Below are 25,119 nucleotides of genomic sequence, written 5' to 3' on the forward strand. Positions count from 1 at the left end.
CCATGACTGAGGATGTTACAGATGAGACCCAAATGCACCATCCCTAGAGGACAATAAGTGGCCAGGGGCCAAGGTGCAGACTCAGCAGAATGTCCCAGTCCCACTACACTGTGTGGGTGCCCGGAGCAGGTTCCACAAACTCCCGAAGCTTCAGTTTCCCAAACAGAGGTGGTAACACTTCCTGCCTCATACATGTTCATGGGGACTAAATATGCTATTGTTTGTTACACATCAAAGCATCTGCACAAGCTTGACCTTAACACGATGAGTTCATTGAGCTTGGCCATCAAACTCAGGAGATCCAGCCCAACCTGGCATGGTTCCCTGACTTTGAACTCGGTTCTTCTATCTATACCTTGGTGTTGCCTTGGTAAGGTTGCTTAATCTCTCTTAGCCTCAGTTTTCCTATCTGTAAAATGGGGATGAGAGTAGCAGTATTTATTCCACGGGCGTATAAATGTAACAGGGAAGAACCTTTTGTATCCTATTTCAAGTTAATCAGTAAAGGGATGTTGCCTATAAGCTTAAATTATACATAATGGCCCATTTTGGGAACGTTGCTTCCCAGGTAATGAGCACAAACCTAAAATACCTTCGATTAGCTTACAGGAGGCATCCAGGCCAGGCCCATCTGTGAATGACTGCAGGAAGGAAGAAATTAACACCTCTCCTCCCCTCTGGAGGCTGACGGGAACCAGGAAATTGGTTTGACTTCACACCCTCCCCCTTTTAGTATAAAAGAAGCCTGGATTCAACTCAGGCAAGACAGTCCTTTGGGGCACAAGTCCACCATCTTCTCGGTTTGCTGGCTCTCCGAATAAAATCGCTATTCTTTGCCCCAGCAACTCATCTCCCGGTTTATCGGCCTGTTGTGCAGCGAGCAGTGCGTGAGCTTGGACTCAGTAAGAAGGACCGAATGGGTCAGTAATCGTAAAATACTTAGAATGGTGCCTAGTATAATATGTCATCTGAGCTCATGAGTCATTATTATCAGCGATGGTAAACCCACAGGAGAACCAGTGGTTAGCACTGCAGCCTGACTTTGTGCCAAAACTCCCGGGTCTGAAGTTGGCAGAACCTACCTGCACCCTGGGATGATGCCCCAAGATGCAGCGTTGGTCTTCACCCATCTCACCTACACCCTTCTTCCTCGGAACCCGGGGCAGAAGCTCATGCTTCCCAAAGCTGCTGCTGTCCTGGTCCCCTCCTCATAAGCCCCGCCTGGCCCTGCCAAAAACAGCCTCTACTGCCAGAACTTGCCAAGGGACGTACTTAACCCAAAATAACTTTATTGTTGTCTCTGCTTCTGATATGAAAGTATCCTCAGAACCTTAGCCCAGTCCCCGTGGGGATGATGAACATGGCTGCACATCAGTGACTGGGCTGGGGCCCCGCGGGCTCTTCTGCTGGAAGGAACGAGCCCTAGGCCCACCCCAACCACCCATTCCCATGTCCTCCCGACCCCCTGGGGCCAGCCCCCCCTGCAGTGCAGAAGTTTCAGCCTGAGATTGACCAGATACAGTGAAACCCAGGGCCCTCCTGGACCCTGGCTGTAGAAGTGGAGGGGGCACGCAGCTGCGGCTGCCAGCTGTCTCCAGGAAACAGTGTCGGGGTCCCTCGGGTAGAGGCTGGGCTCGCTTGAGGTCAGAGGATAGCACTTCACTCTTCCTGAGTTTTGGGGTTCCACCTGGTCGGCCATTGCTGCAGAGGATTGAACCCTCCCGCCTTCCAAATCTCCCACCTCTGGAGCGGAGGACCACATGGGGACCCTGGGGCCCATCGAGTCCAGGGCTTGTCACTAGGGTCTCCCGGGGCGGGGGTAGGTCATAGCAAACAGAGTGACATCAGTTTCCCCAAAACCCCGTGGAAGGAGGCAGGGGTGGGGCAGTGCCCAGGTGGTGAGTCTGAAAATCAGGCTGCAGGGGGTGCCTGGGGCCAGGTGGGAGGTGTGGGAACCCCTGGATTATAGCAGCTGCAACTGCACCTTCAGCCGCAAGGCTTGGCCCCCCAGCCGCCCCTCTGGCTGGGTGCCCCAAGGCTCGCCCACACTCACAACCTCCAGCTGGTATGTGCCAGGCCCTGGCTTCCGGTGCCCCAGCTGCAGGGAGCTGAGACCATGAAGGTGATGCATGCGGAAGAAGCCTCTTTCGTTGCCGCGGGCAATGACGTAGCGGACGCGGCCCCCCAGGCTCTCCAGCGCTGGCCTCAGCTCTAAGATATGCTGGGCCTGGCCCAGACAGGAGAGGTTCAGTCCCAAGGTCAGCGGAGCCTCCGTGTCAAGGCTGGCCAGGCTCGCCTGGGGAGAAAGACCAGGTGGATAACGGCAGGGGCTGGGAGAAATCAGAATGCAGGGGTATGGGGGGAGGCAAGGGGCCAAGAGGAGATTTTCAGCCAATCTCTAAAGTGGAGTAAAAAACGGACCACTCAATGCCCTTGACTTCTGTCTAGCCCTCCACCCACAAGGCCAATGGTCAGCTTGGGCTGTAGACAGAGGGTGAAGGTGGAGGCTGGTTCCCAGGTGGAAAGCAAAGAGGGGGAGGCAGGCTGACTTCAGACCCCTTGTTTCGACCGAGGGACCTTACTTGGATCCCTGCCAGTCTGGATAGAAGAAATAGAGGATTCCCCGTCAGATACCCAGACCAAAGAATTGATGCTTTCCAACTGTGGTGCTGGAAAAGACTCTTGAGAGTCCCTTGAACTGCAAGGCGATCAAACCAGTCAATCCTAAGGGAAATCAACCCATGAATACTCATTGGAAGAACTGATGCTGAAGCTGAAGCTCCAATACTTTGGCCACCTGATGTGAAGAGCCAACTCATTGGAAAAGACTGATGTTTTGGAACATCTGATGTTTCCAACTCATTGGAAAAGACTCTGTCTGGGGTGGCTGGAGTTATGACCATGGGCATTGCAGCAAGAGCCAGCCCCAGACACACAGTGACAGAGACACAGAGGAGCCAGACAGAGGCGCTGCCCAGCATCACTCCAGTTCCGGAGGCCCGCTGCACTTCCTGCATCTGGGCTCTCTGAGAGCCCCGCTGTGTACAGATGACAAAACCCTCTTTATCTAAGCTCCTCTGAATGCTTCCTGGCCCTGGCAGCCAGACAGGACCCCTGAATAAGCCAGCAAACCTCAATGGCAGGCTGACCCTGGATGGGTGATGTGTCCAATCCCACAGGAGGTTATCTGTGTTTTCATCTCCTTTGCTCTGGGCAGAGCTGTTTGTTCTGCCTAATTTACATGCTGATGGGGGTATTTTGCTGTTGCCTGAAAGTGAAAGCTATTCCTGTCCATCCCCCCCCCCCCCTTTCAGTTCCAGAGATTTAGCCCTTCACCAGGAGTGCTGCTAGACATGCACTCTTCGTGACACCTGCTGGCAGTCTGTGGGTATTGCAGGCAAAACCACAAGACCCAGCCTGCTTCTGCCTAGATCTGCTTGGGTCCATGCTAGAAGCCCTGACAACCACTCCAGTCACTCTTAGTTCCAAAGGCTGGTGAAACAGTGGCAAACCTGAGACACTGGGCCTTATCCCTATGAAGCTTACAAAAATAATGGCAACAAATGCCTTTGTTGCCTGTCACCTCCTGGCTGGGACAGCCCTCTCTCAGAGTCCCTCTGGGTTTAAGCACCAATAACCCTCAAAACAACCAGCCTAACCCCTTCTTCCCTCCGCCTCGTTCAGACCCTCTGCTTCTGCACCTCTTTCCAGTACCCATGATGCTCCTGGAACTATGCCCAGGCCTCCTGGGCATATACCCACATGGTTTTTCCCAGAAAGGGGAAAACAACAACTAGAAAGAAAAGCAAAGGAAGTGCTTGGAGCAGCACATGTATCCAGCAGCAAATGCTTAGCTTTCAGATGCCTTAGAGGGGATGGTGGCAAGACTGGCCAGAAGTGGCCTCAGAGACTGTTCAGCTGAAGGACAAGAAAGCTGAATCTGTGACAAAAACATCCTCCCTACAAAAGGCCCTGGTGGGGTCAGGGCCATGGCTGGAGTGGCCCCAGGGGACAGAGGGGCTAAACTGCAGAACTGCTCTGCTGTTCTTGAGAGTGTAGTGGGGAGGGGGGAGAGACCCTTGCAATTTCCAGAGACAAGAAGGGTTCAGGAGGCCTGGGCATAGTTCCAGGAGCATCATGGGTACTGGAAAGAGGTGCAGAGGCAGAGGGTCTGAACGAGGGGGAGGGAAGAAGGGGTTAAGCTGGCTATTATGAGGGTTACTGGTGCTTAAACCCAGAGGGACTCTGAGAGAGGGCTGTCCCTGCCAGGAGGTGACAGGTGACAAGTCCCAGGGCATAGGCAGGTTTGGGGGCTCAAGACATTTCTCCTGCATCCAAGTACCATGGAAAGGATCCCTGGGAGGCATCACACCCAGGGTCTGTGTGTGGGGGGGTCTGACTTGTCAGTGGGAGCAAGTTGGGGTGTTTGGGGGGCCTGTGTTCCCCAGAGAGCTCCCAAGGGGAATCCTCAGGCTGAGAAAGTACAGTAAGATGCAGGCAGGCACCATGACACAGGGGACAGCTGTGACCTGGAGTCTGTGCTCCTCATCTCTGCCCATCCCCTGGCTGCTCCCCATGCCCAGTGCACCCCCCGTGGCACCTGGTGGTCCCTACGAGTGCTGCGCCGTGGCCGGTCACGAGAAGGCTGGCCGTTGATCTTGCATTCGTAGCAGGCTTCAGGTGACAGTGGCTCCCCCTCATCTGGGGCATCCTGGGATCCGGGGCTGAAGCCCAGGCCAGAGACACAGTGCCTTGGCCAGGACAGAGGGCAGGTGAATCAGGCTGGTGGGACATCCCCAGCCACCCAACCCCCTACACTCCATTTGGAGTCACACTGCCCATGGGGACGAGGATGAGTGTGCCAGTGTGTCTTTGCATGCACCTACATGTGTGTGTGCACCCTTATGTGGGTGTGGGTGTGAACCTGCATGCACGCAGAGGTGTGGATATACACCCGAGTGTACCCGTGTGTGTGTGTGTGTGAGCCTGCGTGCACCCTGTCAAAATGGGCTTGCACACATGTGCACACTGGGATACAGGAATGCACAAGGGTACCCAGGCATGTTGGCATAGGTGTGAGCCCTGTGCACACTCGAGTATATTAGCACTGAGCACATGAAGGTGTATAGGACAATGACACACTACAGTGGGGTGTGAGCTTGTGTATGCACATCCACAGGTGTTGTTGGGCCTCTGCACCATTTCTCAGCGTACATGTATATACATGCCTGCATGTGGACCCGTGAGTGTGTGTGCACTCCCGGGGTATGGGGGGCTCTGGGTTCACTCCATTCAAGCCCCTCACCCTTGCCCAGCCCGGAAGTAGCCTCGAGGGCAGCCGCACAGGAAGCCACCGGGGGTATTGGCACAGCTGTAGCTGCAGGGGCCGCTCCGAGCCGCACACTCATCCACGTCCTGGCAGCCCCTAACGGCCTGGTCAAAGTCAAAGCCCGAGGGGCAGACACAGCGGAAGCCGCCCAGCGTGTTGTGGCAGGAGGCACTGCCACAGGCCGAGGGTGACAGGACACACTCGTTCTCATCTGTGGATGGGGAGGGGGAGAGAGGGTGGGAGGTGGGGGGCGGGGGGCCACCTTCGTATCTCCTGAGCCCTCCACCTGCATTGCTCCCGTCCCCATGAAGCAACTCCAGCTCCTTCTTCAAGCCCAAGACCAATGTCGAAACCTCCATAGGGGGCTTCCCTGGTGGGTCAGTGGTAAAGAATTTGCCTGCCAATGTAGGGGATACAGGTTCGATCTCGGATCCAGGAAGATCCCATATATGGCTGAGCAACTAAACCCGTGTGCCACAACTACTGAGCCTATGTGCTCTAGAGCCCCAGAACTGCAACTACTGAGCCCATGTGTTGCAACTACTGAAGCCTGCAGGCCTTAGAGCCCATGCTCTGCAGCAAGAGAAGCCACTGCAATGAGAACCCACTCACTGAAACTAGAGAAAAGCCTGCACAGCAATGAAGACCCATCATAGCCATAAATAAATAAATAAAGCTATTAAAAAAAAAAAAGCCTCCATCAAGCTTCCTGTAAGTCCTTGGACTAGGTCTATCGGCCCCTGTACTTCACCTCCCCACCCCGGATCCCGTGATTCTCCTTTGAAGCATTTCTCAAAACTTCCCAGGAATCCTAGGGACTTCCTGGTAGACTGGTGGCTAAGACTCTTTGCTTCCACTACAGGGGCATGGGTTTGATCTCTGGTTGGGGAACTAAGATCCCAATTGCTGGGCAGTGTGGCCAGAAAAAGAGAAAAAACAAAAACCAAAACCAAAACCAAAAAACTTCCCAGGAATTCCTAAATGGTGGGATGTTCTTAGAACAAGATTTCCCCCCTTGGCATTACTGTGGTTTGAGGCCATTTCATTCTCTGTGTTGGGTGGCTGTCCACCCACTAAATGCCAGGAGCACCCAGCACCCAGTTGTGATCATCAAAAGTATCTCCATGACACTTCGAAATGGCACCTGGTTGAGAACCACTGACATAATTGATCCCTGTCTCCCCCTCAAGACTGGACAATGAGTGGGCAGCAATGGAGTCTGATCTCAGCTCACTTCTGCATCCATAGGGCCTGAATAAGGCAGGTCCCGGGCATACCATTGCCAAAGGAATGAATGAGTAAGTATGCAGAGCAGGAGACAGGCTGAGAAACGGGGACTGGCCAACGAGGCAATTACCTGTGGGCTCCCAGGGGACAACAAACACGTGAGACAGGGCAAAAGATGGAGAATTTAGCTTAGGACCCACCAGGAGGGGCAGGAGGAGGAGCCAGAGAGAAGGCAGTGCTGGAGGTAGTGGCAGGACAGAGAAAGCTGAGTCACAGTGGGTGGAGAGTCTGGGAGGGGCAGACAGTGATACCCAGAGCAGAGGAGGTGGAAGGCAAAGGCCAAGGAAAGGTGATGGAGAGGTCGCAGGAGAGTGGTCCCCACGTGGGTAGAATGTAAAGGCTAGACTGCAGGGGAGAAGGAAGAGGAGAGCTGAGGATGACGCTGTTATTGGGAGCAGCAAAGAACAGTGTGCAGTGAGGAAGGCTGGAGGGAAGGCAGAAGACTAGTCCCTCAAACTCAGGGCATCTTGCAACAGGTACGACAAAAGATGTAGCATACACACACCCATTTCCATTGCCACATCCATGGCAGACATTACTAATCAATCCAAGCACACTTTCTCAGTGATCATAGGCACATCTCAAACTCTCCGCTGAGCTCTCCATACTATCACTCCCTGAGAAATGACTACCACTCTGCCACCCTGGCTCTGCAGACCCCTGACTCCCTAGCTTCTCCAGCAGCAGGGAACTCAACTAACTTCTAAACCAGCCCATCAGACCTTTAGGTAGTCTTGCTTATCACAGCATCCTGCCCTGGGAGTGGTTCCCAGTCACCAAGTTTGGACAGATTCTGGTTGGGGGTCAGCTTCCTCCCAGGCCCCCCACTCACCTACACACTGGCTCCACTGGGAATGTGGGGTGAAGCCCTGGGGGCAGCTGCAGCGATAGCCCCCCAGCTCGTTCTGACAGCCATGCTTGCAGCGATGAGGCCCATTGCATTCATCCACGTCTGTGAGATTGAGAAAGAGGACAAGAGGCTGGCCAGGCAGCCCCCAGGGGCACCCCCGAGGGCCTAGACCTCATCCAAGCCCAGTTCTACCTTTGCAGCCATGACCGGAGCTGTCCAGGGTGAAGCCTTGATAGCACTCACAGCTGAAGCTGCCTGGGGCATTGTGGCAGCGCCCACGGGTACCACATGGGCCAGGCTGGGCCAAGCACTCGTCATTGTCTGCAGAGGACAGAGAAGAGGGTGGTAAGGGCACCATGCTGCCGGGCCTACCACCTGATCAACTGTTCCAGACATACCTTAACCTCTCTGAGGCCTGAGTCTCCCCCACTGTGAAAGGAGATCCAGAACAGCGACCACTTCACAGAAACGTCACTAACATTTGAGATCACACACAAATAGGACTTCGTTTGACTCTCTACCACCTCAACGCTGTGTGACTTGGGGCAATTGACTTACCCTCTCCGTGCCTCAGCTTTACCAGCTGTAGTGTAGAGATGATAATATCTACCTCATTGTGTTTATAAGAATTAAATTAATCTAATCACATTAAGCACTGGGACAGTGCTCAACATAAAATTAACAAAGACCCTTTTCCTTCTCTGGGAAAATGACCTGGGGTAACCACTGCACCCTGTCCTCGTGGAAAGCTGAAAATTGTGGCGTATCAGCCAGAGTCATGGACTGAATGTGTGTGGGTCCCCACCCACCTCACCACCACCACCAAATCCCCATGTTGAAACCCTAACCCCCAGAGTGATGGTATTAGAAGGCGAGACATTTGGGTGGTGATTAGGGTTAGATAAGGTCATGAGGGTGGGGCCCTCATGATGGGATTGGTGCCCTTGTAAGAGACATCAGAGAGATTACTCCTGTTCTCCCTCCCCCATGTGAGGAAGGCAGCTGTCTGCAAGCCAGGAAGAGCCTCACCACAAGCGGATCTTAATCTCAGATTTCCAGCCTCCAGAGCCGGCAATAAATGTCTGTTTTTTAAGCCACCCGGTCTATGATACTTTCTAATGGCAGCCTGAGCCAAGACAACCTAGTTACCAGGCAACATTGGCATGGTGGTCATGACCCACAGTGGTAAATTGCACTGGGACTAGGATCATGCAGAATGAACCACACATTTCTTAAAAAAGTGAAGTGAAGTTGCTCAGTCATGTCCAACTCTTTGTGACCCTATAGACTGTAGCATACCAGGGTCCTCTGTCCATGGGATTTTCCAGGCAATAGTACTGGAGTGGATTGCCATTTCCTTCTCCAGGGGATCTTCCCAACCCAGGGCTCGAACCCAGGTCTCCCGCATCGTAGACAGACGCTTTACCGTCTGAGCCACCAGGGAAGTGCAATCCTAATTTGAGCTTCCTTGAGTTTGGCGATTCTTTTATCATTTAATATTTTTTTTAATTAAAAAATTATTTTTTTGGCCATGTGGCATGCGGAATCTTAAATCCCTCAATCAGGGATTGAACCCACACCTCCTGTGGTGGGAGCACAGAGTCTGAAGCACTGGATTGCCAAGAAAGTCCTTACTTTTTAATTTTTTAAAATTTACCTTATTCAAATGAAGTTAATTTACAATGTTGTGTTAGCTTCTTGTATATAGCAAAGTGACTCAGTTATATATATATATATATATTTTTTCACATTCTTTTCCATTATGGCTTATTATAGGATACCCTATGCTATAGAATAGGACCTTGATGTTTATCTATTCTCTGTACTAAATTTGCATTTGCTAATCCCAAACTCCCCATCAATCTCTCCCCCACCCCATCCTCCTTGGGTACCACAGATCTGTTCTCTATGTTTGAGAGCCTGTTTCTATGTTGTAGATAGGTTCACTTGTGCCTTATCTTAGTTTCTGCGTGTTAAGTGATGTGATATGGTATATGCCTTTCTCTGTCTGACTTCACTTAGCATGACAGTCTCTAGGTCCATCTATGTTGCTGCAAATGGCATTATTTCACTCTTTTTCGTGGCTGTGTAGTATTCCACTACGTATACATATACATATATATATACACACACGTAGCACATCTTCTTCATTGAGTATGAAGATTCTCGACACCAGGCACATCCCTGTGGGAACCTAGAAGCTGTCTTGGGTACAGGAGGAATTGGGTATTCTAAGCCTTTGTGTGCACACGTGTACAGCTGCACACACACAGTTGCCACGTTAAGCGTGCTCACCTCAGGAAGGAGGGAAAGTGACTGAACAACAACAACAGAAAAAGGGGAATGCCTGTCATTTCGTGGCTGGAAATGCTCACTCCTTTACCAGATATGCACATGGCTCACCTCCTTCAAACCTTTGCTCAAATTTCCTCTTTCAGTGAGGCTTGTCATTAATTCTGTTTTAAAATTGTAGGCCTCCTAGTGATTCCTCTTCTGGGTGTGTTTATCCAAAGAAAATGAAAACACTAATTCGAAAAGATATCCACAGCCCCATGATCATTGCAGCATTATTCAGAATAGCCAAGAGCTGAAACAACCTAAGTGTCCAAAGACAGATGAAAAAAGAAAAATGTGTTACATGTGTACAATGGACTATTAGTCAGCTATAAAAAAGGAGATCCTGCTGTTCATGATAACATGGTTGGTTGGACCTTGTGAGTATTTTGCTAAGATGAAATCAGTTGGACAGAGAAAGACAAATGCCATATGATCCCACTTATATATGGAATCTAAAAACAAAATAAGAAAGCCAAGCTCACAGATACAGAGAATAAACTCATGGTTGTTAGAGAAGGGTTTTGGGGGGGTGAGTGAAAGGCGTTAAGGGGATCATAGGTACAAATTTCCAGTTAAAAATAAATGAATCATGGGATGTAATGTACAGCATGGTGACTGTGGTTAGTAATACTACAATGAATGAAATAGTGCCGTTTGCAGCAACATGGATGGATCTAGAGATTGTCGTACTAAGTGAAGTAAGTCAGACTGAGAAACACAAATATCATATGATATCACTTACACACGGAATCTAAAAAGATGACGTAAATGAACTCATATATAAAACAGAAACAGACTCACAGACACAGTAAAAAAATTTATGGTTGCCAAAGGGGAAAAGGCGAGGGGGAGGGATGAATTAGTAGGAGTTTGGGATTAATATACACACCCTGCTGCTGCTGCTGCTAAGTCGCTTCAGTTGTGTCTGACTTTGTGCGACCCCAAAGACGGCAGCCCACCAGGCTCCCCTGTCCCTGGGGTTCTCCAGGCAAGAACACTGGAGTGGGTTGCCATTTCCTCCTCCAATGCATGAAAGTGAAAAGTGAAAGTGAAGTTGCTCAGTCGTGTCCGACTCTTAGCGACCCCATGGACTGCAGCCCACCAGGCTCCTCCGTCCATGGAATTCTCCAGGCAAGAGTACTGGAGTGGGGTGCCATTGCCTTCTCCGAATATACACACCCTACTATATATAAAATAGATAACCAACAAGGACCTACTAAATATTCACAAAGAACTCTACTAAATATTCTGTAATAACCTATATGGGAAAAGAATATGAAAAAGAATAGATAAGTATATATGTACACATGTGGTGTACATGTGGTGGCTCAGTGGTAAGGAAGCCACCTGCCAATGCAGGAGATGCAGGTTCAACCCCTGGGTTGGGACAGAAACAGCAGAAGGAAATGGCAACCTACCCTAGTACTCTTGCCTGGGAAATTCCATGGACAGAGGAGCTTGGTGGGCTATAATCCATGGGGTCACAAACGAGTCGGGCACAACTTAGCGACTTAATCACCCTGTGTATAACTGAATCATGTCCTATACCCTTGGGGTCTAGAACAGGATGAAGCAAACTGCTTCTGTAAAGGACCAGGTAGGAAATATCATTTACCCTATTGCAACTACTAGGTTCTGCTGTTGTAGCAAAAGCAGCCACAGACATGTAAATGAATGGGCATGGCTGTGTGCCAATAAAACTTTATTGACAAAAGCAAGCAGGGGGCTGGGCTTGACCTGGGGGCTGGAGTCTGCTGATTTCTGGTCTAGAGCACTGCCTAGTACACAGGTGTTCAGTATCTGTTAGCTGAGTTCATGGGAGCCCAAACAAAGCCACCTGTGACTGGGCTCAGCCCTTGGGGGAGATCTGGTCCTCCCAGGTCACAAGACACTAAGAAGTGATTGGTGTGGACTGTATAAGCCCCTTGGCTTTTAGGAGCAGCCTGGAGAAGCCCTAAAAGACAGACTCAGCACACCAGAGGTGAGGATAGGTGTCCTGGGCCAAGGTCAGAGAGACTCCTGAGGGTGGCCTCCTAGGTTCCTAGGGCAAGGAAGAAGACTGAGGTCCAAGACACCACTAGGATGTAAACAGCGACAGAACAAGCACTTTGATCACCCCTGTGTCCCTGACATCTGGCCCACACTGTGCCTTTGCTTCTTATCTGGTGAAAGCTGGGGTCATGCTGCCAGGGAGGGCTGAGGGGACTCACCAAAGCAGGCCTGGTGGCGCTGGGTGAAGCCAGGGGGACAGCGGCAGGTGAAGGCACCGATGGTGTTGACGCAGAAGAACTGGCAGTTGTGCTGCCTGGAGGAGCACTCATCCAGGTCTGTGACACAGAAGGTCCCGGAGGGCTCAGGGTAGGGCCTGCCGGGGCTGGGGGCTTCCCAGGGGAGATGCCCTGGAGACAGAAGCTCACCCCATGCAACGGGAGGGGGAGCCCCTGAGGAGGACAGGGACAGAGCCCCATGGGCCGTGGGTGTGGGAAGAGGGATGTCACCTCGGCAGATCCTGCCGTTCTCCTCCAGCAGGTAGCCACGGGGGCAGGCACACAGGAAGCTGCCCTCAGTGTTTTTGCAGAGGAAGGGACATGGCGTAGGGGCCTGGCTGCACTCATCCACATCTAGACGGGACACAGCACTCAGGAGGGTCAGACAGACATTCCTGGGGGCTCAGGGGTGGGGTTCTCCACCCAGGCCCAGTTGAGGCCTCTTTCCCAGACCCTAGACAACCAGAATCTGTAGGCTTAACCAAGGAACCAGCATTTTTTTCTGCAAAAAGCGAGAGAGTAAATATATTTGGCTTTGTGGTCTTAATTCCAACTACTCAACTCTTTGTAGCAGGAAAAACAGCCACTGTATGAGAAGACAAACAGGCATGGCCGTGTGACAATAAAACTTTATTAACAAAACAAGCAGAGGGCCGGATTCAGCCTTTGGGCAGGAGTTTGCTGACCCTGATTTAGATGAACCCCTGCTACACAATGTAATTGAAAATCTTAGGATGCACCAAATAACAGGAGAAAAGCGGCCCAAATAGAGTCGGGTGGAGGAAAGAAACGAAGCTGCTTTGCTTTCTGGACTTGGTTTTCTCATGGAAGTGTGTGCCAGGTGCTGTAAGGAGAGGCTCAGAGAAAGGGGCGGGGGGCTCACCTAGGCAGGCTGTGGCAGTGGTGTCAGGCGCGTACCCAGCCTGGCAGTGGCAACGGAAGGAGCCAAGGCTATTGATGCATTCACCATGAGGGCACAGGTGAGGGAGCACACGGCACTCATCCACATCTGAGGACAAGCAGGGCTTGGCTGGGGCTACCCACCTTGGTCACTGGGACATGCCACCTCCCTCGGGTCCACCAGCACTCCCCTGGGAGGTAAGGCCAGCCCTTGCTTCCCCGCCCTGCACCCCAGAGCTGGAGACCCAGCCCCTGTGATCCCCACACTCAGGCTTATGAAGCTCCTCCTACTGGACGCTGAGAGCCCTCAGGGTGGAGGACACATAGCCTCACCAGCAACACCTCATCAGGACACCCCAGACACATACATGGAAGCAAAGATGGACATGCCAGTCACCTGCTTAGATGCTTCTACAGAATCACAAGGGCACACACTCATGGGTTTCTCTGGGTCAGACACGCACACTCGCTCACACATGTGCCCATCCTCATAGATGCTTATCAGAATCCTGAACCAGCTCACTCCTTCTCATCCACTTTCTGGTGTGAACTCCCCACCCAGCCTCACCCTCAACAGCACACACACACACACATGCTAACAAGCTCGCACACATAACACACACCAGCTCACATGCTCAACTAGCTTGCACTCATAGGAGAGGCACACCAGCTCACACACTCTCACACACTAAGGAGCCCCCACACACCCAGAACAAAGGACACACACACACATACACACACACTTTGGTTCACACACCTGCTCACCCATCCACCCAAGTTCATGCACACACACTCACAGAGCGATGAAGGGGCTGTGGTTCACACTGGTCCACCCACCCGCCAGCACAGAGATGCATACACACTGGTTCACACACACGAACACTGGCCGCGGCACAGGCACACGACAGAGAACAGTACCCACCTCGGCCGTCGGCAGTGTAGCCCGAGCCGTGGGGGCACAACTTCCGGTGGGCAGACGTGCCAGGTAGCGGACAGGGCTCGCAGCCGGGGCCCCAGCCGCGGCCGCCCCCGCAGCAGCACTCGGCCCTGGTGACCGCCTCGCCCCTGCTGGACTGAGCCTGGCACGTGGCCTGCAGCACCTCAGAGAAGCAGGGCCCCTGCCGGATGTCTGGGGAGAACAGGTGGAGATGACGGGCGGGAGGAACAAGCCTTCCATCCAGGCTCCCCTTCCCCAAGGGCATCGGCGGTGCTGAGAATCTACATATAGGTTCCAGCATCTCCAACACGACTGCGCATGTCCACTGCGTGGCGGCTTCTAAACTGTGGTCGCCCAGCACTGTGGTTTTTTCCCCCTGCTTTGGGTGCATTACGCAGCATGGAAGATCTTAGTTCCCCAACCAGGGATCAAACCCTAGCTCCTTGCAGTGGAAGCGTGGAGTCTTAACCAGGGGACCACCAGGGAAGTCTGCCCGCCCCCTTCTCGCCCTGGCCTAGCTCTGTGAAACGCCCTCTGGCGGCTGGGCTGGACTGTGGCAGAACCTAGAGACCCCAAATCCGAGGCGTAGCCCCTGGGCTGCAGATGTGGGCGGCTTTCTGAGGTCAAACGGCAGCATCCCTCTGGCCGCAGGGAGAACGGATGGTCAAGGGGTAGCGTGGAGGCAAAAGGTTGTGGCCTCCAGGACAGACAGTGGGGCCAGAGCAGAGAGGTGATGTCCACGGAGGTGGGGAGAAGGTCATCAGATTACTTGGGGAGGCTGGCTTGGGGGTCCGGGTGGGAAGCAGGGCATCACTGAGATGGGGTTCAGGGAGCAGGTACTGAACTTGTTCTGGGGTGAGCTGCATCTGGGGGTCATGGAGGCTGGGGTGGTACGGGAGGCAGCTGGATACACCCCCTTGGCCTGAAGCTGAGGGGTGGAGACTGTGCTCCAGGAGCAGAGTGTGTAGAGAGAAGGCGACAAGGACACTGGGGACCAGGACAGATAAGTCGCCCGGACACCTGGTACCACTGGGTCGCGCTCTAGGTTTAGCCCCACGAAGTGGTGAACTTGGGGAGGGCCTCTTCCTGGGTGTAATGATAGGGTAGTGGGGACATGCCCTCATCTTTCGGGGGGGTGACCGAAGGGACGAAGGGAAGCTGGGGGCATGCGATGAACACATGTGTCTGGATTGGCTGGGTAACCCCCTCGGTGCCCCCAACCCTGTCCCCGCCTCAGGGAACTCCCGGGTGGTGGTGCCACACTGGGACTTTGTCACACTCACCCTGGCACTTGGTGAGGCTGGGGCTGGGCTGGTAGCCCTCGTCACAGTCACAGTGGAAGCTGCCCACGGTGTTGATGCAGTGGCCGTTGGCACAGGGGCTGGGCTGGGCACGGCATTCATCATCATCTGAGGCAGGAGGGATAAGGCAGGCCGGCAGGGAGGCAGGGAGGCCAGAGTCCTCTGAGCTGGCCTCCACCTCCAGGGTCCATGTCTGCCCTCCACCTCCAGGATCCATGTCTACCTCCTCGCATGCCCTCTGGCTTTGAACTCTCTTGTCTGTGGTGGGATAGGGTGGGGAAGCCCTCTGTACCTGTGCAGCCCTCCCTGGAGCCTGGCTGGGGCCTCATGCCTGGGGGGCAGATGCAGGCGAAAGTGCCAATGAGGTTCTTGCACAGCATTCCCCGGGCGTGGCAGTCTTGCTCACCGTCTGCACACTCGTCCACATCTGTGGGTGACCATGGGTCGATGGTGCTCATGGCTCAGCTCCAGGCTGTGAAAATCTGGACTCTCCCACCCTCCAATGGCCTCCCAGAGAGGTACCTGAAGCACTGCCCACTGTCCATTCCTCCCCCACCTATCCCAGACTTCCTGGGAAGTCAAGTGGGAGGGGATGGTCAGGACTGCCCCAAACACCTGCATCCCCTGCCCACATCAGGGTCTCTGAATCTGTATGACCTTCACCATGGTCCCTGGAACATTGACCCTGAAACAGCCCTTGAGGGACCAAGTCCCAGGCCAGGGTTTCTACCCTCTACACTATGGACATTTGGGACTCGAAAATTCTTTGTGGTGGGAGGCTCTTCTGTCCAGTGTAGGATACTGAACAGCAACCTTGGCCACCCGATGCCTGTAGCAACCCCCACCTCTATTCAACTGTGACAATAAAAAGTATCTCCAGACATTTCCACGTGTCCCCAGGGGGGAAGGGAACAGTCACTGTCCCCACTGTGCCAGCCCATTCAGGGCATGTCCAGTCACCACCAGAGAGGCCTCCGGAGCCACAGTCCTGTTCTGTTAGACTGAGGAGATGCTCCCCTTTCATAAAAATACAGAACCACCCCTCACAAAAGAGCACCCATTGCACCTCACTTGTCTCAGCTCTCCCGTCACTTTATCACTTAGTACTCATTCCCACTCTTGGAGGCACAGCTCTTATTTCTTCATTTTCTCTCGGGACCGAGGTATGGCGAGCCCCAGCGCCCTGTCTATCCGCCACCTGCCTGTGCGGGTCCTACCTCGGCACATGGCCCCATCCTCTCGTAACGCATAGCCGACTGGACAGGTGCACACGTAGGAGCCCTCGGTGTTGTGGCAGCGGAAGGCACAGAGCAGGGGGTTCAGGGAGCACTCATCAATGTCTGGAAAGGCCAGTGGAGGTGCCGGGTGGGTGGGGTCTGCCTGCAGGACCTCCTCTCCCTTTCTCAGGTCAGCCCCCATTAGCCTCCGTTTCACAGCCCCAGGTCTGGGCAGGCCAAGCCTTACCCTCGCAGGTCATCATGGGACCAGGTTCAAAGCCATCTGCACAGGCACATTCGAAGCCTCCTATGACATTGGTGCAGGTGCCTCCCCCACAGGGGTGCCCGATGGAGCACTCATCTGTGTCTGCGGTGGGGAGGTAAGGGGGTGGTCAGGGCCTTCAGGGAGCCCCCACCCTTGACATGATCCTGTCTGCCTCCTGCTGAGTGTCTACAGACTGGACAGGGCTAGATTTGCCGCATCAGGGCTGGACTCGGGGCAGAGGCATTCGGTAAGTGAATACGTGAATGAGGGACTTCCTGGTGACCCGGTGGCTAAGACTCTGTGCTCCCACTGCAGGACACCCGGGTTCCATGCCTGGTCAGGGAACTCGATCCCACATGCCGCAACTGAGTTCACATGCAACAAAGAGTTCACACACCATAACTAAGATCCTGCATGCCGCAACTAAGACCTGATGCAGCCAATTAAATAAATATTAAAAAAGAAATAGTAAAAGCTTTAAAAATAGGTGAATGTAAGCTAGTGAATGAATGAGCAAGAGAGTACGTAAATGAATGAATGAATAAGTGTGAGAATGTGTGAATAAGTGAATAGGTGAAAGAGTAAATAAATGAATAACTCTGCAAATGCATGAATGAATGAGTGAATGAGCAAGTAAACGTTGGTGAGATGGACAGGTGGGTGTGCAGAGTGATAGCGGCTGAGAGGCGGGATGCTCCCTTGGGTGGCATTTGCCCTCCCCAGCTCCTTCCTTTCCTGGGAAGCAAGCTGGGGTGGGCTAGTCCCTCACCCACGCAGCTGACACCCGTGAAGTCCAGGCTGTAACCAAAGGGACACTCGCAGCGGAATGAGCCATCGGTGTTGACGCAAAGGCCATTAGTGCAGACGCCAGGGGTCTCCGCACACTCGTTTACATCTGCAAGCGGCAGGGGTTGCAGGCCTCTGTCACACCCTGGCCACAATCAGGGTCTCTTCCTTCCCTTCAAGGAGGTGGGCCGGGGGCGGTGTCCAGGGCCACCCATGGGTCAAGGAGGGAACCTGAGACTGGGGAATCAGGACAGAGCTCAGACAGGGCTGGGAAGGAATGCAGGAGGCTGCTGTGGCCTCGGGGGCTCTCAGCACTTGGGTGAGAAGCTCACCTTCCCTGGAGTCATCTGGGCCTGGGACTGCCCCGTGGCCAAAGGGACACAGCTCCTGAAAGGCGACTGGACACCAAGGGGGAAGGGAGGTGAGGGTCTGTGGCCAGGTGCAGTCCCAGCATCCCCTGTGTGTGGGGAAGGCTGGAGAAGAATTGAAGGAGAGCAGACAGGGGAGGGGCAGGGGGCAGGCAGGAAGGACCAGGGAGACTGGGCAGGGGGGCCCTCACCACTGCCTTCCTGGGGACACAGCTCGCAGGGGTCGTTCCAGCCCTCGCCGGGCCTCTGGCTACAACAGCACCGGGCCTTGGTGGTGTTGAAAGCTTTGGGTACTGAGCACTTTCCGGCCTCGAAATGGGTAAAGCAGAAACTCTGCCGTGTGTCTGTGGGGGTGATTCCCCAGTGAAACTGCTAGAAGGGCCAGCCACCCCCAGTTCTTGTGAATGGGGTGGTCCTGACCCTACCAGCAGCCAATCAGAACAGTTCAGGATCACTCCGTGGTGATTGGTTCAGGGACGAACATGTGACCCACCCTGGGCCAATGAGGGTCGGTCCTGGGGCTTTTGCTGAGAATCTGAGAATCCTTTCCAGCAACACCCCACAGTCACAGAATCTGAGAATCCTTTCCAGTAACACCCCACATTCACAGCTGTGGGAGTCATCCCAAGTTAGCAGAATGGTCAAACCTAGCCATGTAATTCTTGGATCAGAATCCCCTTCTTGGAGAGGCAAAGCAACTCATTCCAAAGAACCAGAGGACCCCAGACTTCAGACCCCAAATTCTCATTACTGACGCCCATTCCCTAGCCTGAGCCTTCACTGACGTGATTCGGCTTTACGGACTGAGGAGTTTGGCTCACCACTGGTTCCCAGAATGACAAATACTGGTCGAGTTGCCCTAACCTGGGAGAGAAGAGACCAGCTCAACCCAGGTGAAGCTAGCCCACACTGGACAAGCCTCCTGGAGACCCACACAAGAAACTGCAAGCCCCCTTTATGGGTGATGTAGTTTTTCCCCCACCCCACCTCCCACCTCTTCCCTCAGCCTGAGTGCTCCCTGGCTCCAGACTCACCAAAGCAACGGTGCCCGTTGTCAGACAGGACAAAGTCAGGTGGGCAGAGGCAATCGAAGCTTCCGGCGCTGTTGGTACAGGTGCCAAAAAGGCACAGGTTGGGCTCTTCGGAGCACTCGTCGATGTCTGGAGGGGCAGGGACATGAAGTGAGGGGGGATGCATCAGGCCTTCCACGGGTGGGGCAGCATCAGCTGCTGGGAGGGGCAGAAGGAGTGGGGGCCCATCCCGGGAGGATCCAGGGACTGTTGCGGGGTGGGGTCCCCAGGGCTCAGGATAAGCCAGAGCTCCAGGTAGGCAGTGTGTGTGTGTGTCTCTCTCCTAGAAGGTGTCTTCAAGGTAGAGATCATGGTCAGGAAAAGTTCATCATTAGAGACTAAATTTGTACAGAGCTAACCAAGACTGGTCCCCTGAAGAAGGGAATGGTAACCTACTGCAGTATTCTTGCCTAGGAAATCCCATGGACAGGGGAACAACTGTAGTTCATGGGTTCGAAAAGAGTCAGACATGCCTGAGTGACTAAACCGCCACCAACCAAGACTGGGTAACATTAGCCTACGGTGGATGGAGTTAGCTCACATTATACTAGACTAGTCCATCTGCTAAGGCCAGACTGGCCCAGGTTATCCCAGGTTGCACAAGCCTAATCCAAGTGAATGAATGGTGGTCAGGCCAGACTGCTCCAGATTAGCATGGAATATACAAGTCACCCAGGTGTGGAATAATGCCGGAGCTCAGGTCAGACCAGTCCTCGACCATCACTCATCAAGTGATGGATTCCACGTTTGGGCCAGTGAGACCCACACCCATGCCCATTTCATGGGATTCATGAGGAAGCCTGAGGGCCCCAGAGACACCTGAGCTGAGAGACCATCTTAATAACAGTAAAAGTGTATGGAGCTGCATTGAGCACTGTGCTAAGAGCATCTTGTGTGTGTATGTGATTCGGTTTTATTTTTTAATTTTTGGCTGCATCACAGGCATGTGGGATCCTAGCTCCTTGACCAGGGTTCGAACCCACGTCCCCTGAGTTGGAAGCGAGGACTCTATACCACTGAACTACCAAGCTCAGTTCAGTTCAGTTCAGTTCAGTCGCTCAGTTGTGTCTGACTCTTTAAGGTAGTCCCCTAAGTGCATCTTTTCACTCACCACCAGTCCAGCTGGCATTCCCATTTTACACATGGAGGAACAGAGGCCGAGGGGTGCCCTCCCCTCCCGGCCCCAGAGCTGGGAGGTGAGGCCAGGTACTCACCGACACAATGGTCGCTCTGCACCTGGAAGCCTGGGGGACAAAGGCAGCGGAAGGAGCCCTCGAGGTTCTGGCAAGTGCCTGGCAGGCAGGTTCCCGGAAGGCTGAGACACTCGTTGGTGTCTGTGGAGAGGAGGAGGAGGGGTCTCAGCACTAGCTGGGGGGGCAGGGACTCGCCTGGGGCTGAGACCAGCAGCTATGGTCACAGCATAATGGCTGAGGGCCCCCAGACAAGCCTTCCTGGATCCAGAGGAAGGGCTGAGCCTTGGGAAAACAAAGACATCTGGAGAAGAATATTCTGGGTCCTGGTGGGGGTTATAAATGGAGCCAGGTGTTTTCCAGGGAAAGGGGGAGTGAAGTTCCTAATCTCAAGCCACTTGCAGACCCCTTTCATGCTTTCCTTGTCATCCACGCAGCTCCTCTATTATTTCATGCATCATAAAACTTGGATTTTTAAGACAGTCATTCTCTAAACCACAAACCTGGTGAAAACATGGGTGTGGTGTGCTGGTTCTGTCTCTTTTTATACCTTAAAATAAATGTATGGTTATGAAATGGAGTCATGCAGTCTCAAAAGTACCAGCTGCAGGTCAGCTTGGAGCAGGGGCTGGCTGAGATGGCTTCAGCACCATGGTGAAGGAATGGCAACCCACTCCAGTATTCTTGCCTGGAGAATTCCATCGACAGAGGAGCCTAGCGGGCTACCGTCTATGGGGCCGCAAAGAGTCAGACATGACTGAGTGGCTAACACACACACACACCATAGTGAGACTCACCTATGCAGTTCTTCCCATCACTTGTGAGCTCAAAGCCATCCTTGCAGAGGCAGTGGAAGGAGCCAGCCGTGTTGAGGCACTGGCCAAATCGGCACACCTGCCCCACCATGGTGGTGCACTCATCCATGTCTGCAGAGGGAAGATGGGCCAGCAGGGTTACCCACAGAGCCTAAGGCTCTGAGCCTCCCTTCCACTTCTATTCAAAAATTGACTTCACGGCTGTGACTTCAATTTACTGAGCACTTGGATGCCAGTTGTATATTAACTCTCCAACTATCCTATGAAGCAGACACCAGTATTTTCTAATATGAGCACTGTAATGCTATGAATTTGCCTATAGGTCCTACCTTAGCTGCATCCCACAAATTTTATGTTGTATTTTATTTTCATTTAATTCAAAATGTTTTCTAATTTTCCTTATGATTTCTTCTTTTATCTGTGGGTTCTTTAGGAGTACATTGCTTAATTTCCAAATATTTAGGGATTTTCTAGAGATCTTTTTGTGACTGACTACTACAATAGTTTAATTCCATTACATCTGAGACCCTACCTTGTGTAACCTCAATTAAAAAAAAAAAACTGTTTTATGGCCCAGAATATGATCTTTCCTGGTGAATGTTCATGTACACCTAAGAATAGTGTATATTCTGGAATGCTCCATAAATATCATTTGGGTCTAGGTGGTTCATAGTACTGTTGAGGTGTTTTATATTCTTTCTTACTGATCTACTTTTCCCTCTATTACTGAGGGAGGAGAGAGTTGAGGTCTCTAACCATAACTGTGAGTTTGTCTATTTCATTTTTAGTTCTGTCAATTTTTACTTCTTACCTTTTGAAACTCATTATTAGCTGCATAAGCATTTATGATTGTTATGTCTTCTAAGAGAACTGACTCCTTATAATACATACACTGACTCTATTTCTGGTAATATTCTTTGTCCAGAAGTCAATCTGATCTGATATTAAGATAGGTAGGTACTGCTGCTGCTGCTAAGTCGCTTCAGTCGTGTCCGATTCTGTGCAACCCCATAGACGGCAGCCCACCAGGCTCGCCCGTCCCTGGGATCCTCCAGGCAAGAATACTGGAGTGGGTTGCCATTGCCTTCTCCAAATATTCTTTGTCCAGAAGTCAATTTGATTGATATTAAGATAGGTAGGTACTACTATTCTATAAGTCTCCTTTTCACAGAGGAGGAAAGTAAAGCACAGACAGGTTAAGTGACTTGCCTAGGGTCACATAGCTGGCAGATGGCAAAGCTGGGATTTGAACTCATACCACTTGAACTTGTAATCTACACTTTGAACCACTGTACTAAATTACCAGCGTCTTGCTTTCACTGTTCACCTTCCTCTCTGTATCGGCCATCTCCTTCTTATCAACCTGAGTGTAAGCTCTAGGAAGGGGCCCCTGGCACCTAACAACTGTAGGGGTTTGGAGAACTTTGTGGTTAACTAGTTTTTAATCTCCTGAGGTTGTTTTACTGAAGGTGTCCCCAGGTCGAGATCCTTCATTTCAGAGAGGTGGTGCCTCTCAAGCCAAGGATCAGCTTTTCAGTGGGGGTGCACTGAGGCTGGGCAGCTCACCCACACAATCTCCGTTGTGTGTTGCCACAAAGCCGGGGAAGCAGAGGCAGTTGTAGGAGCCGACAATGTTCTTGCAGGTCCCATTTCCACACGGCTGCCGGTCACACTCGTCGACATCTGCCAGAGCAAAGGCCCCGACCCCTGGCCAGCTCACCCAGGGCAACAGGCAGCTTGGGGACTGAGGGCCTGACTGGACCCAGCCCCCTTCTCCAGTACCCAGCCCTGCCCACATGGATGGGAAATATATCCTTGGTACTATTTACTACCCCCATTTTACAGATGAGAAAACTGAGGTGCAGGGAGGTGAGTAAGTTATTCACCCCAGGTGTCAGGGGCCAGGACTCAAACTTGTGAGTCAATGAACCAGGATGGGCGGAAGCACCAGCCCCACCCCAGGGGAGGTATAGACCCATGGCCTCCTCATGGCCTGGCCATTGAGGCGGGAGCAGGTGGGCGCTCTCACCCATGCACAGGGTCTGGTCTGCTGAGGCCCGGAAGCCACGGTGACACAGACACATGTAGCTGTCCACTGTGTCCATGCAGTCGCCATGGCTACAGGCATTCGGGATCTCTCGACACTCGTTCCGTCCTGAGGGAGGGCAGGCAGCACAGTGTCCCCAGGGCTCCCACCCACAGCATGTCCTGAGCCGTCACATGCTGCAGTTGGGGGAGCCCGACCCTGCCAGGAAGCTCCCCATGTGAGCTGTTGCCCCAGGGGAGACACTTCACCTCCCATTTCATCCTCACGACTCCCCCATTAACAGATGCCCTCGGCACCCCCACCCCAAAGTACAGCCAAGGTGGCAACTCCAGCGATTAGGACTGTGCGCTTCCACTGCAGGGGGCACGGGTTTGATCACTGGTCCGAGAACTACGGGTCCCTCTTGTAAAGTGACATGGCCAAAAAAAAAAAAAAAAACCTGCAGCCAAGGAGCAAAGTCCGGACAGGACCATGCCCTACCCGAGTCCCAGCAGGAGACAGAGTCTGGCTTTGTCCTACTCCCTCACCTCCCGACTACGTCCCCACTTACCCACGCAAGCCCCGCCCGGCGACAGCTTGTACCCTTGGGCGCACTTGCAGCGGTAGCTGCCAGCGATGTTGACGCAGTCGGCGTTCTGCTGGCAGGGGTTCTCCCCGCTGGTGCACTCATCCACGTCTGGGGAGTACAGCCAGCCAGGTGGGGGCAGTGAAAGAAAATCTTTCCTGCAGAATCAAACCCTAAATCCAGCCCCCTCCCCCTGGTTTTTCCAGAAGCAGCTAGAACCACATGGAGGGGGGTGACACGGGATGGAGCCCCTTGGAAAGCTGTTAGCCCCATAGGCAGAGGGGGAAACTGAGATTCATGGAATTTAAATGACTTGCCCAGAGAGGACAGGGTGGGAGAAGGACCAGGATCCCACCTGGGGGTGGGGGTAGGGGGGTGGCAGCACCTTCGCAGACCAGCAGTAGACTGTTGTAGCTGAAGCCCGCAGGGCACTCGCAGCGGAAGCTCCCGATCTGGTTGATGCAGACGCCGCTGGCACAGATGGCGGGGATCTCCCCGCACTCGTCAATGTCTGGGGGAGGTCACCAGCCGTCAGGGGCAGTCCAGCCCCTGGCGTCGTCTAGGGACCCTGACCTAAGAGATCGTGCCACTGGGGAGGACTTGTGTGTCCACAAGCGAGCCTTCAATTGAAAAATTCTGCCGTGGCTAACCTAGAACTGCTGACAGCAGAAAGAAATCAGAACGTGAGAGGGAAGGCAGAAGGGGAGAGGGCATCTTTCTCAACAAAAGTGCACATTGGCTGTGACCCAGCACATTTGTGTGTGTGTGTGTGTGTGCGTGTGTGTGCAAGACTGCTATTCCGGGGTCTCTGGAATGAAGCAGCCCCATGTGTCAGCAGGAGGTTGCATGAGAGGACCTGCGATGACATTTAGCAAGAGACCAGAAACATCAAAGGAGGAATGGATGACAGAACGTGGTCTCTCCAGACCTCCCTGGTGGTCCAGTCATTAAGACTCTGTGCTCCCACTGCAGGGATCACAGGTTCGATCCCTGGTCAGGGAAGAGCCTGCATGCCACGTGGTCAAAAAAAAATGTTGCTATCTGTTTTACCACCACAATATTGTAAAGTAATTATCCTCTAATTTTTTAAAAAAGGATAAAAAATGTGGTCTTTTCATACAAGAGAATACGATTCAGCCTGAAAAAGGGGTGAAGCACTGACACTCACTACAATGTGGTTGAACCTTGAAAACATGAAGCTTAATGAGAGAAACCAGTCCCCACAGAACAAACACCGTATGATACCATTTATATGAAATGTCCAGAACAGACACATCCAAAGAGACAGAAAGCAGACTAGTGGTTGCTGGGGGCCTGGGGGAAGAGAGAATGAGGAATGATTGTTTATAGGGACGGAGTTTCTTTTTGTGTGCAATGGAACGCTCTAAACTTGAATTGAAGTGATGGAGCACAACTCTGAGAATATACGAAAACCCACTGAACTGTGCACTTTTTCTTTTTCCCTTTGACCACACCTCATAGCATGTGGAACTTTCTAGACTAGGGATCAAACCCATGCCCCCTTCAGTGGAAGGACAGAGCCTTAAACCCTGGACCACCAAGGAAGCCCCTGAACTGTGCACTTTTG

General features: G+C 52.8%; 1 protein-coding gene across 1 annotated transcript in view; it reads right to left on the reverse strand.

The window, feature by feature from the left end:
- Positions 1–1,304: 1,304 nt before the first annotated feature.
- Positions 1,305–25,119, reverse strand: part of FBN3 (fibrillin 3) — a 70,411-nt gene continuing 46,596 nt past the window's right edge. Inside the window, exons 44-66 of the mRNA XM_070373776.1 lie at positions 23,917–24,042; positions 23,517–23,642; positions 22,949–23,074; positions 22,486–22,602; positions 20,902–21,030; positions 20,129–20,248; positions 18,879–19,004; positions 18,036–18,188; positions 17,809–17,874; positions 17,460–17,585; positions 16,673–16,792; positions 16,426–16,548; positions 15,501–15,635; positions 15,191–15,316; positions 13,893–14,099; positions 12,954–13,079; positions 12,302–12,424; positions 12,014–12,130; positions 7,659–7,787; positions 7,449–7,568; positions 5,306–5,540; positions 4,601–4,751; positions 1,305–2,296 (exon numbers count right to left, since the gene is read on the reverse strand). Coding sequence (XP_070229877.1) covers positions 1,964–2,296; positions 4,601–4,751; positions 5,306–5,540; positions 7,449–7,568; positions 7,659–7,787; positions 12,014–12,130; positions 12,302–12,424; positions 12,954–13,079; positions 13,893–14,099; positions 15,191–15,316; positions 15,501–15,635; positions 16,426–16,548; positions 16,673–16,792; positions 17,460–17,585; positions 17,809–17,874; positions 18,036–18,188; positions 18,879–19,004; positions 20,129–20,248; positions 20,902–21,030; positions 22,486–22,602; positions 22,949–23,074; positions 23,517–23,642; positions 23,917–24,042 — 3,260 coding nt within the window. The 3' untranslated portion in view covers positions 1,305–1,963. The remainder of the gene's footprint in view (positions 2,297–4,600; positions 4,752–5,305; positions 5,541–7,448; positions 7,569–7,658; positions 7,788–12,013; positions 12,131–12,301; positions 12,425–12,953; positions 13,080–13,892; positions 14,100–15,190; positions 15,317–15,500; positions 15,636–16,425; positions 16,549–16,672; positions 16,793–17,459; positions 17,586–17,808; positions 17,875–18,035; positions 18,189–18,878; positions 19,005–20,128; positions 20,249–20,901; positions 21,031–22,485; positions 22,603–22,948; positions 23,075–23,516; positions 23,643–23,916; positions 24,043–25,119) is intronic.

This window comes from Bos mutus, chromosome 7 (genome assembly GCF_027580195.1).
Source record: "Bos mutus isolate GX-2022 chromosome 7, NWIPB_WYAK_1.1, whole genome shotgun sequence".
Lineage (NCBI taxonomy): Eukaryota > Metazoa > Chordata > Mammalia > Artiodactyla > Bovidae > Bos > Bos mutus.